General features: G+C 35.2%; 1 protein-coding gene across 1 annotated transcript in view; it reads right to left on the bottom strand.

The window, feature by feature from the left end:
• The window catches only part of LOC114357643 (uncharacterized), a gene marked incomplete at its 5' end in the record, with an annotated part of 70,971 nt that overhangs the window by 34,921 nt on the left and 23,255 nt on the right, over nucleotides 1–12,795 (bottom strand). Inside the window, 4 exons of the mRNA XM_028311359.1 lie at nucleotides 3,864–4,087; nucleotides 6,501–6,534; nucleotides 10,654–10,745; nucleotides 12,535–12,720. Of these exons, the coding sequence (XP_028167160.1) occupies nucleotides 3,864–4,087; nucleotides 6,501–6,534; nucleotides 10,654–10,745; nucleotides 12,535–12,720 (536 nt within the window). The remainder of the gene's footprint in view (nucleotides 1–3,863; nucleotides 4,088–6,500; nucleotides 6,535–10,653; nucleotides 10,746–12,534; nucleotides 12,721–12,795) is intronic.

The following is a 12,795-nucleotide window of genomic DNA, read 5'->3' as shown; positions in this document are numbered from 1 at the left end:
TCCATCTTCTCAATTCTACTACAGTACATAATCTGTGTTGGTGTCACAGCATTCTTTCAGCATTTCATTGTTATGCAGTGTTTTTAAAAACTTTCCGATTGAGCAGTAGGGCTCTTAATAAAATTAGGAGCGCTACAACCTCGATCTCCCGCCTTTTTACATCTAGCAAAAAATACAGCTATCTCCTTATAATTTTGCCCTTAAAATAGGTGAAGATTATACTTTAAAATTCATCTCCTACATCACACTAGCAGGCTTCAACTAATATTGTTACCGCTAATAACTTATACATGCACGGCCTTATCTAAGACGGGGCGTGTTGGCATTTTAACGGGGCCCCTGATACCCGGGCCTAAATGAAAACGATATTGCGCAGACTTAAGACTCATTAAGCCATTATGTTCAGTCAACCCGACCTGGCTTAAGTCCAAAACCTGCCGACAGCGGCTCGATATGAATGGACCCTAATGAAACGAGATTGGGAGGTACGATAACAAGCAATTGATTTCGTATGACGATATGGAACTTATGTAAAAAGATGGTAGATCTTATAAGAACACAAAAGTTCAAATAAAAAAAAACTTAGGACGGTATTCACAAACGTTGTTTGCTTCAGTAAAGCAGCAAATCGATCGCACAGCGTTGAATAAACCTCTGTGATTAGTTCGTGTGTCACCCTGTGCGTTCACGCGCACTGTGAGTCGAATGTATGTACAATCTCGACTTAAGTTTCTTTCCGAAAAAAAGCGACATGGGAATAATGACCGCACGCAATCAATTCCGTTTGTTGATACCTATCGTTGTTTTATAAAAATGAAATTGATAATATCAGAAACAGAGTTAAAAGTAAAATAAAATCATGTCGTCTTTTTTATTTTAATAATTATAGTTTACCTACTTGACAACGGAACTGCCTTACTTAATATATTCAGCTCCACTACCCTTTATAAAACCTCCCTTTTGTGTTGCTAAGCTAAGAGCACGTCTTTATTCATAGTTCTTGAAGTTGCTAGGTTGTTATAGCCTAATTGACTATTCAGAAAAGCTAGTTTTATTTTTATCAGACCGGACAAAAGTCTCCTTAATTAACCCAATCTCCATACCAAAATAATTATATTCCTCGAAAAATCTAATATTGGCCATTATTTTATGCTATATTGTGTTTTTGACCTAGATCCGATCGAATCCCTTAGTTTTGAAAAAGAAGTCATCAATAATATGATCAATGGGAATTAAAGAACAAGGGACAGAGTAAGAAAATATCCTCTTCGGTAGAAACCACGGCGCATCAAGCTAAATACTATGGCATTTTATTTCCTTGTATTAGGGTTGATTTTTAAATAAAAATCTATAGTGATATTCTGTCTTTTGTACTAGCATCCCTTCAGGAAAATCCATCACTCAAGACTTTAATAGTATCCCTGGCCTAAAGGAAGAGAGAATATAGGGATGGTACTGAAAATAATCAATCAATAACGTCAATGAAATAAAAACGCATTGAAAATGGGAAAAGAGATTACCCCGAGAGATACCGAGGGTTGTCGACACAATTAAAATGAAACTGCATTCTGAGCCTTACTACTCTATCTATAAGGCTTTCTTTAATCGACTTTAGTGGTGTAGCCTACGAAATTTATAGCTTTGTCCTCTTGCCAAGACTGGGAAGAAACATGGCAATGCCGGGAACGCACCATCAACAAATTATATTGATATAAATGTGATAGTAGCTCGATTTATTTGTTTGTAAATTTTATCAATTTTAATTAATTTTGACATAGAAATTGATTGGACTTTGAAAAAGATACAAAAACTGTGGTACAAAAATACCAACTTTGCTAAAAAGGTAAGTAGCATTATCAAAACTTCAACATACTTACAACATTTTTCTGAAGTGATGCATTAAAGCATATGGTTAGAAGAATTATACGTTTTAAATACATTGTTTAAAATTTATATTTTTTATCGCGGGATGCCTGTAATATAATTTACAAAACTTTAAAATTCCATTGGCTATAAAACCTAAATTAACAAACGTTCCCATTCCATCGACAAACCGCTCAATATAGCTGTATCAATATTAAACCGTTCCGAAACTAAAATAGGATCGTCATTTCCAAATATTCCCATCAAAGCTCAATTTGACAGTCATTAAATATGCATTGGAATCACAAAAGCCTATATTAGACGGGACTAATCCGGCCGTGATGGCTCTCAAACACCCCTAATAATGACCAGGATACTGGAAATACATCAGCCTGACCTAAATACAGAAATAATTAAGCATATCATAGCCCGTTTCAGGATTTTTACTGGGGTTTTAGTGGGAATTGTTTTGTAACAGTTTGACACTTTGAAACTTTTGAGTCGTCATCATAGCGTCGGTCATTAGTGGAGCTATTAAAGTGTCCATAAAATGTCTTTTCTATCCATAGATTTCATTTTGTTATAAGAAGATTTGCTTCCATGAAAATTCAACAAAAGAATGATAGAGTTTACGAATAATTAAATTGTTTTTTCTAATAAATAAGTTATGTCAAACTGATTTGAAAATGCATTCTTAGCAAACATAAACAAAAAAAAACTAACAGCAAATTCGTGTATAAACAATAATAATGATTAATTTTAGCTACATCTAGAAATGTTCTACTTAAACTTGCCCGACAAATTCACTATCAGTCAGTTACCACTATTCATAAACTTTTATTTACATTATTTATTGCTTACAAATATAAGCTAACCAGACCCACAACAAATAAGCATAACTCGGGGAGGCTTTTGTGGCAGTGGCCATCATTTGGCCGAAACGAAGAAGTATAAACTCGCCGCCATAAGCCGCCTGGAAACTTGTAGGGCTGTATGACTTAACGACCTGTAATTTGTTTCCGTTTTCCCCAATACGAAAAACAACTTTGTACATTACTCTTATCTCAATGATAAGGCTCATATTCAAGCTTAGTGTGGTTTTGATATAGAAAAAAAACTTAAGCAACAGATAAGCATTTTTTGTGTTGATCTTAGTATAAATGTTTTGGATGATTTCAAATTCTAGAGACCTAAAAATTAAAATGTCTTTTTTCAAATAAGTTGTACTTAGTTGCTTTTGTTTAGTTTGAAATCTGTTTTGTAACTTACTATACTTGTATTTTTTGACTAAAATTATTTTCATTACAAAAATCTCATAAATTCATAGGCCACTTAGCTTAGAAACCTTTTATAAGCTTGTCAATAATATCAGCCTTCAAACGATATTGATGATGAGTGAAGGCTGAATATAGGTTACAGAGCTTTTACAAAGCCCGCATAGGCTTTTACCACTGAAACGTATCAATAAGAGGAAAACTTAGTCGATCGAGATTTTATTTTAGCTTGAAATAGGGTCACATACTATGCGAATTGGACTTGGTTATACTTGTATTATAATAACACAACCCTAGTCTAGAAGTGTAGATTTATACTCAGCGTCGTATCATAAAACGTTTCTAGAATTAAAAGGTAACGAATATTAACCCTCGTTAAAACATAAAACCTACAATTGAACGATGCTAAAAATAGGATTCAAAGAACTTAAATGCACTTAAATATGAAGTAGATAGACCACACTATAATGTAAACCACACAAAACAAAAAAAGAAAAGAAAGGAAGACACAAAAAAGACAGCTTAATCAGGCGGTCTTATCGATGAAGTGATCTCTTCTTTACAGTTAGGTATTTGAGAGTTATATCAAAGTAACATCATAAAAAGGACATTAGAATAAGAATACCAAAAGACTTCATTGTGCTGAAGCAGTGGTAGGGTTAATACTGGGACGTGTAAAAGTGCTTTTAAAAAGCCTACTTGCTTAAATAAATGAGTTTTACTCACCCGCCCAACGAAAGGCAGTCCAGGCTTGTATCTCCTGCGCATGCTGTCAGCAAACCTCAGCTCCACATAGTGTTGCTCAGCGGCCGGCGCTGCCGATGATGTGCTGCTGGCACCAGCACCGACGGTGAGCTCCACTCGGGCTGAGCCTCCACCACAGCGGGCCTCGATCTTCCAGGTCCCAGAGCGAGCAGCAGCGGCCAAGATGGCGCTTAGTTTGCGGACACCTGGCGACAAAAATATTATGAAAATCTTTTATAACCATCATTATCACGGGACATTTAGTTCCTACAGCAGGATGACATGGTAGCTCAGTTCACTACATACCTATTTTGCTTGTGTTATTGTTATGTGTTTAATGCACCTATTTTCATGCGTGTAATGTCACATTCTAAGAAATATTTCTTTCAATATCGCTGCACGAACAAAGCGATTGGATTCTACATACATTTATTGGATTGGAATTATCTTCCATCGGATGCCCTCCCACTCTCTGATACCTGGATATTGTGACATCAACAACTATCCGTTCTACCACCTATTCTCCCATCGCCACTTGAAATAAGCGCTAGTGCGGCCTAATGTCTATGTACCAATTTAATGAGGGTTTTCGCGTATGAAAAATCCGCCAGATGGCAATACGTAGACGCGAGGTCCAAATGCTGCATGATTGGTTATTTTTGACATGACATTGACAGATATGTCAAAATCCACCAATCACGGAACAGTCAGACCCCACATCCACGTCTCGCCATCTAGCGGATCTTTCATTCGCGAAAACCCTCATTCAAACAGCTCAACCTACAAACCTTTAAAGTGCCTACTACAACATAAAAAACAAAAGCTAAAAGACCATTTTTTGTCACAGCGTAAAAAAAGTTTACACTTCATCCATTCCCGCACAACAAAGCGTTTCAAGTTTCATTATTGTGAGTGACAAAAACATACAAAGCCGGCCGGTGTCGAGCGTGACGCGCGTCCACTACAGTTTGTTGGGTATGACGTGTGACTTTGAAAGGGTCCTAGTATAATTAATCACACATGGTTTTGATAGTGTTTTATTCTATATTTTCCAAGTCTGAAACGTTACTTTTGCTACAAAAACTCTGACAAGTTGAAATAGTTTGGCAAGAAAATATATTCTTTGTAAATAAAATGTTTTAGAAATTATGAAAAGCTGGTCATTGATTAGCTTATTTTAATAAAAGAGAACATACAAAGATGCATATAGCCCACAAACAATTAAAAATTTTGTCTGTGATAGTCTTCACTTGTTCGTAATTAAAAGGACTTAAAATATTTGTCTCTTTAAACTGAACACATAACTTTAGTAGATAAAAGTGTCTATTTAAGAATTAATGAGTGCCAGTCAGAAAAGCCAACCAAGAGTTATACCGAACAAAAACAAAACTGTGTCACGTATTATGGCACGTCCACTGGCAAGTTGTGGATATGACGTGACTCTGAGAGGGTCCTGCTGCAATTAATCACACCGTTAGAGGAGAGGTTCAATGGCGGAGGATACGTGACGAACTATCAAGTGACATTCCATTTATTACGATGGTTTTTGCCGCGTCTGGCTAGAGCGGGTGTCGTATGTCATTGTGGCAGGATCAAATTTTGAAATAGGTACTCGTGTGTATTAATATGTACTAGTCATGTATGTTTATTTAGCCTCCCTAAAAATTATGGCTGTTGATAACTTTTCTTGGATGAGAGTTCTTATACTGTGTTAGTAAAAATGCCCAGATTATTTCTTTTTCCTCTAATGAATTAAGGAGAATCGTCCTTCTACAGTGGAAATGATAATGATGATCAACTTCAGCCCTTAAGCCCTTATTCTGCTGACTTAAGAATTTCTAAATAAAACTACAAATAAATTCACTCATTCTTGAGTTTTACGCAACTTAAACATTGGTCCATAAACCTGACTAGTTTCTAAAATAAAGCAGTCAAGTGACGTTTTGCATGCCTTGTATTATTGAATCACTTCTCCAAAGTCTTGGTACTTAACGATAATAAAAGAAATTCAGTTCATATTATTAGTTTCACGCAAGTTAACACAATTTTTCACAGGTTAGCCAAGATTATTCAATGGAGAAGTCACGTCGTAAAGTTTTGCATTGCCCTTTATTATCGAGTCACTTTTGAAGTCCCGTACCCTTCAAATTACATCGGGCAGCACTAGACATTCAATAACAGTCGTCAGTTATGAGTCAATCACCTACTAGCAAATCCAATCTATCAAAATTTGACGCGGGTTGGATAGGGATGACATGGAAAGGCTTTCACGTTGTAGCGAGTAGTTGCTTATTGGGAGATAGGGGTTTGCTTTTTTATTTATTCAGTTAATGTTTTTTAAAGTTATGTTCCTCGAAAAAAATAAATCTTGTACGTAATAAATTATCTTATAACAAGACCTAATTATCAGCAGAATAATGTTTTAGCGCAAGATATTGAAAAGAGTCGTAATTCGTTGGCTTTTAAAAAAGTANTGTATTATAAAGAACGCTATGCCTACCTCTATGTGACGTCACCCATAACCAGTGTGAGTGCGAGAGAAAACGTGATATTATGCACTGTTTTATTATGACACCGCCTGCCACTAGTTTTTGCGCCGAGTATAGTCGTTGATCTTACCTTCATCCAAAGACAGCTGGTCCCATATAGCCACCTTAGTCCCAGCCGNTCGTAATTCGTTGGCTTTTAAAAAAGTAGTTGTAACTGGCGTAACAGCGTATTCTTTATCTTTATAAAGGGTCTGGATAGAAAACAACATTCTATCTTCATGCACTTCGTTTTTAACTTATTCCTAATACCATTTATGATTTAAAAATCGAACATCATTTCAATCCAAATGTACAAGAGTATTCCACACAAACATAACTCTTGAAACTGAAAATAAAACATAAATCTCCCCTGTGATACAAAAAATCCTAGTTTGTTTCAACTTGTAACATGGATTTAGTTTTATCCAGTCAGAGAGCAGTAACAATAATAGAAGTTACCTCACAATTAGGGGGATTGTTCGACAGAGGGCTGGGAGTTGGCGCCCGTGATCTAAGGACAGCCCTGTTAGAACGGCCAGGTCAAAAGATGATAGTTTCTTTAAGTGGTAGAATTCTCGTAGAGTTCGCGCTGGTAAACTGGCATTCATGCAAACAAAGTTGAATTACATTAACAGCCTCTCATATCTATTAATAAAAAAATGATTTGAGTAAACCCAAGGTTACAATAGATTTTTCGGTTGACTTTTTAATGTGATTTTGATATTGGGAAGTGATTAAATATCTTCGTTATCAAATTTTGGTTAGGTATTCAATAAAAAGTATGAAAACCCACCATCTGATTACAAATATTAAATAACTGTACCTATGCGTGAAATGTAGGTCTAAACTTTAATAAAATACGAAAGGCATTTTTTTTGTTTGTCATAAAAAAGGTAAACACTTGAATTGAACACGCGTTGTCTTTTTTAATGTATAACAAGGCAGGTATTTGATCACAATCGCACCTGATGTTAAGTGGGATGCAGTCTAGAATGGTACATATCTGCCCTGTAAGTGCCTATTCACTCTCGCCTTGAAAAGATCCGGATTATAGTCTTCGGGAAAGACGGCAGCAGGTAGCGAATTCCAGTCCCTAGCTTACTTACGTTACGACATACTGTTTTACTTGTGCTGTGTCAGATTTTTTTTCAACTCCGTCGAAGTGAATCTAGAGAACTATTAACGGGGTGGGTTAAAATGGTTTTCAAACTGTTATGTAACTTTCGTTTTGATGTGAATTGGAATAGTTCTTTTGTTCTTTTCTCCTCCTATTATTTTGCCTTATATTTATATTTGATTGAAGAAAGAAAAGTGATCGTAAGTACGTACTAAGTTAAAGCTGAACTTGAGGTGTTTTTTTTTGTTTTGACAACCTCATTAGCATTTAAGGGAACTTACTTATTTTTACAGTATGCAGAGCAAGGCAGATATTATTTTGACTGCAATCGTATCTGATTTTAAGCAGGCGTTGTTTAAAATGCAACATTATTGTAAAATGCCCAATACTGACAACTAAAGAAACCCTGACACGATGCTACCTGAAACTATCTCGAAATATTCTACTTCAAATTATAATATTATCTCCATTGTCAGCTAAAATTATTAACTCGTTATCTCAAACTATAGCAATAAAATCACGCAAAATGCTAATGATATTCATACCAAAGACAATGAAGATATTTAACATGCTCTTACACGTACTTGTAATGGACCTTTGTCTATATACGATCCCACTAGGCACGCGGCCAAGTACAGAATGAACTAGCAAGAATTTATGTTGGGTGTTTTGTTATCTCGCTCGAATTTCGTAGGAGAAGGCGAGAAAGGGGCATGGGGCTACAAAATTTGGTATTGCGTCTGAATCAATTTTGAATTTAATTTTATTTTGGTGTCGCTTAAAAGTTTATTGTGAGAGCTTCGGAGTTCGTAAAGAAATAAAATACTTTTTACGTAGAAGAATATTGTTCCTTGGATTCAATTAATGTTACTGCTTGTTTACTTAAGGGTTTCAAAACTAGCAGTATGCCGTTGCACCATCTATGTAAAGCTTTAATAAGTGAAGTAATAAAAATAAATTCTAAGACCCAAACAAGACTACTTTCTTTCACAGTATTGAAACTATAAAAGCTTGTCAATTGATTCTTAAATTAAAACTTTTAATAATGAATTTAAAGCCAAAAAACCTTTTAAAATCCTGAAAACGTTAAATGCTCTTGTAAAACCTGCTAATTGGTTTCTCTGATAAATTGCCCAACTTAAATAGTTTAACACAATCTCCACGATCGTTATTTGAAACTTCGGCTCATTTACGTTACTTAATCAACTACTTTAATTAACTTTATACAATGATAAGAATTGCGGTTTCTCGTTGATATTTCGGAGAACTCTTTGAATGGGATTTATTTGGTGCCACTTACACGCATTCCGTGGTTAAACTATTTAATTAGTTAAACCAATTATGATACGTAATCACTACTGAGATGTGACTCATAAAATAGCAACTAAATTGAGTAGGTATTAACTTTGATCTTATGACATTCAGTATAATTTCCAGACTCCAATTTAGTTCTATAGACTCTAGACGTCGTTTATGTAAGTTAATTGGGGTAATTTACTAAATACGCGAAGATTGGAGTTACTTATGTATCGAAATAAATATCTTTTTGAGTAATGAATTATGTAAGATATGACATTTCTTTTGCTGTGTCAGTAATTAATTAAAAAAGAAAAGTTACAAATTTCATTTAGTATCATTACACGAGTAATAAAAGATATGTTTTTGTTTGTTAATGTATATTCTTTTAAAATACTGGGACGTATAAAAGTGCTTTTTAAAAGCCTACTTGCATAAATAATTTTTTTTATGAGTTTTATTTTTATCACTGGATTTAGTTAAAAAAGCAAGACAGTTCTCTCTTTCGAAAACTCAAGGCACATTATCCCGCAAAGATACAAAGTTACGATTTATTATTTTTACGGTTATCCGAATTCTAATAAATTAAAGCTGGATGGCTGCATAGATGATAGTAAACAAGAAAATTAGCAGTAACATAGCCGTAGAGAGAAAAAGAAAAAATATTATTTCAAAAATGGAATGGTAAAGTTTGATTAAAGGAACTAGGTATATCTGTAAAACACAAGCCGCTGGGCCGGATTGGGGAGACAGGAAAACGCTCTTAGCACAAATAAGATCGTGACATGTGGACGGCACGCTGACGTAACTTGAAACTGGGAGTCACGTGGTGCAAGTTTGCTTTTAGAAGCATCTTAATTTTAATTTTAATGTGCCTTACTTTGAAACAGCCAGTTCTAATTAACTTTTATGAAGGTTTCTGTTTCTAAACTTAAAACTTGACACAAATTAATTGGAATAGATTGCTTAAGACTGTGTTGCACCATCTTACTTTAACTTTGACAAACGTCAAAAGTCTGTCAAACTCCATACAAAAAGCACCGGTTATTGTCATAGTTACGGTCAAAGTTAGGTGGTGCAACTCAGCCTTAGTCTATCTCTACACGAGCATAGCTAGTATCGATTACATTATTTTTTTTCTTCATAAATGACTTATTTGTATTTTTGGCCATTTCTTATTTTCATTTACTCACATAATATACAACGGGTAGTCGGATTAAGTCCATCTACAATAATCTACATGAGTTCAGTTATTATTAAAACCTTCATTATCTTCTCATATCTTTCATCTTTGTCTAGCTTTGCTCTTACTCAACAAACATTTCAATGGTTATGATAATTCAGTGTGACATAAATGACTTGGTGTCTGGTTTTATTAAAAGATTTTTTTAATTATTGCCTTTTATTATAGTCGATTTTACATCAGATAATTTGCTTTTGAAATTGGAGCTACTTTATCTTGATCATCATCAGGCAATTAATTGTTTAATCTGGATTGCAGGAGCACGACTCTCTTTTATTTAACACAGGTATGTGAAGGATTTGACCTATACTATACTCGACGCAAAGACTCGTGACAGGCCCCGCAATAAGTAATTTTTAAAATTGAGATGCACATACGCTAATATCTACACTAATATTATAAAGAGGAAAACTTTGTTTGTTTGTTTGTTTGTTTGTTTGTTTGTTTGTTTAGTTGTAATGGATAGGCTCAAAAACTACTGGACCGATTTTAAAAATTCTTTCACCATTCGAAAGCTACATAACTCACGAGTAACATAGGCTACATTTTATTTTCGAAAAAAATAGGGTCCCGTAAAATATTNGCCACCTTAGTCCCAGCCGGGTCGCTGAGCGCTACGTACGCCAGCTCCTCACGCACCAGCCGAAGGTCGTGGTCCAGGGCGAGGATCCAGAAGGTTACTGGAACAAATGAACTCATAAATACGTTGTAACCTTAGCCAGTGACTTCGAGGCAATTCGTCACTTTCCTTAGCCGCTGTGGCTCAGGTTTTGGATATAGGGAAACCCAGGAGCGATTCCATTGTTTGAATTTTATTGTTATTGAGATACTTAGGCGATTGTTTCAATCTCCCGAAAATCGATTTAAGCCCATGAAGTTGAAATTCAGTCAACTGTCTCGACTTAGACTTATTTTCGAAAAAACGCTCTTGGAATGGGGGATTCACATTTTGTAAGAAATCTATTTTAAAATGAAAAAAAAAACAACTTGATTTAAAACACACTGTACATCACATAGAAAGAAAAGAAAAGGGAAAGGCACGTTTACTGTTACCAAAAATATAAAACAACAATTCAAACAATCGATCAACGTGGAAAGCATTAGGGGAGGCCTATGTTCAGCAGTGGACGTTCAGCAGTGACTGAAATGATGATGATGATACAAACAATATTATGTTTCATGCAGCAATGTTTCAACCGCAATACAGTTCAGTATTGAGCTAGGAGGTGTTGGTAGATCGCTAAATTGCGCCTCCAACGTGTTAAGTACACAATAGAGCTAGAGCTATAAAATAGCCTTGTACCAACAAAACCTCACTAAACGGTGCACCGTAGCAGTAAACCATTCCAAACTGTTGAAACTTCAATGGACCAGAACCTAACATTTGTAAGTTATACATCTTGAAACCAGTTGTTCGAAATGTACGGAGCGGTGTGTAATTAATTAAAGAGAAGCTTTACAACTTGGACAGAGTTGGACATACTCAAGGTTGTTCTATTCTAACTGGACAGACACTTGGACTTGTTTTAAAAATCACCAAATTTAAGTATTACCTAACTACTCTCGTAATAAGGATCATAATATTCTTTATCATATTTACAAAATATCCATAATCATAATTAAGATATCAAACAAATTATTATTACAGATCTTGGCGTTCTTGGAAGCGATATTTAATAATTAATATACTATCATGTTTCTCTCCAATTATTGGATTCAGAATCAACATTTATTACGATGTCAAAACATACGATATGTTATCAGGAAAAATCTTTATGATATCAATTCGAATGTGCGGCGAAAAAGTCTTCGAACTACCCTATTACCTCTGTGCATAAAATTTTAAGTACTTTTTGTGTGTAAAAGTTCTTAAAAAGATAGTATAAAGGTTGTTAAAACGTATTTTTAAGTATATTTAAACCTGGAAATACGAAACGTGTCTCGCAAAAACATTTACTTGAACATCTAAAGCGTTAATAAAATGTAATAAGCGGCACGGCTCGCTGCACCCGCGTTTCTGTTTAGATGAGTGATTACAAATATAAATAGCAGCTTATTGGCACACTTTTTCGAGGAAAATAATGACTTTATATTTTTTTATTTAATCGTTATAAATATATATTTTGTAACTGAAATCATGAGCCCAAGAATTATATCTGTTTTGTGAGTCCAATGTTAAATTAGAAATAATTTATTTCAAGGTTTTCAAATTTATTTCGCTGGTATTTTACGGATTAATTGAGAGAATTTTAACTTTGTGGTATCTACATTGCAAAATGAAACCTAAATTAATCATTACGCCCGTATTCATAAACATTACTATGAGGTCTCACAGTGCGCGTAGACGCACCAATCACAGAGCTCTATTCAACAATGTGCGTTCGATTTGTTACTTCACATAAGCAAGCATCGTTTGTAAATATGGGTGCCAGTCAGCAAACGTCACCCAATCAAGAAATAAATACATACTCGTCTCCCCAGGTCGGTAGTGATGACGGGCGGGCCTGACGATGACGTCACGGACCGGTCCCAGCAGCCTGATGATGCTGTGGCTCTTAGCTGTGCACTCCTCATTGCCTATACAACCCACAGTGGTGTGAAGGGTGCAGTGAGACGCCGGCGATGACGGGATCTTGAGCGGAATGATGCCGTAGCCTGGGAACAAAAAAAAATACAAAGATGTACAAAAAATCATGAAAAAAGGTTCCATTTGGGACTTTTAAAGCGCTT

The sequence above is a fragment of the Ostrinia furnacalis genome, unplaced genomic scaffold (assembly GCF_004193835.3).
Source record: "Ostrinia furnacalis isolate ACB-3 unplaced genomic scaffold, ASM419383v2 OfSCF3306, whole genome shotgun sequence".
NCBI lineage: Eukaryota > Metazoa > Arthropoda > Insecta > Lepidoptera > Crambidae > Ostrinia > Ostrinia furnacalis.
This window is presented reverse-complemented; position numbering and strand designations above follow the sequence as displayed.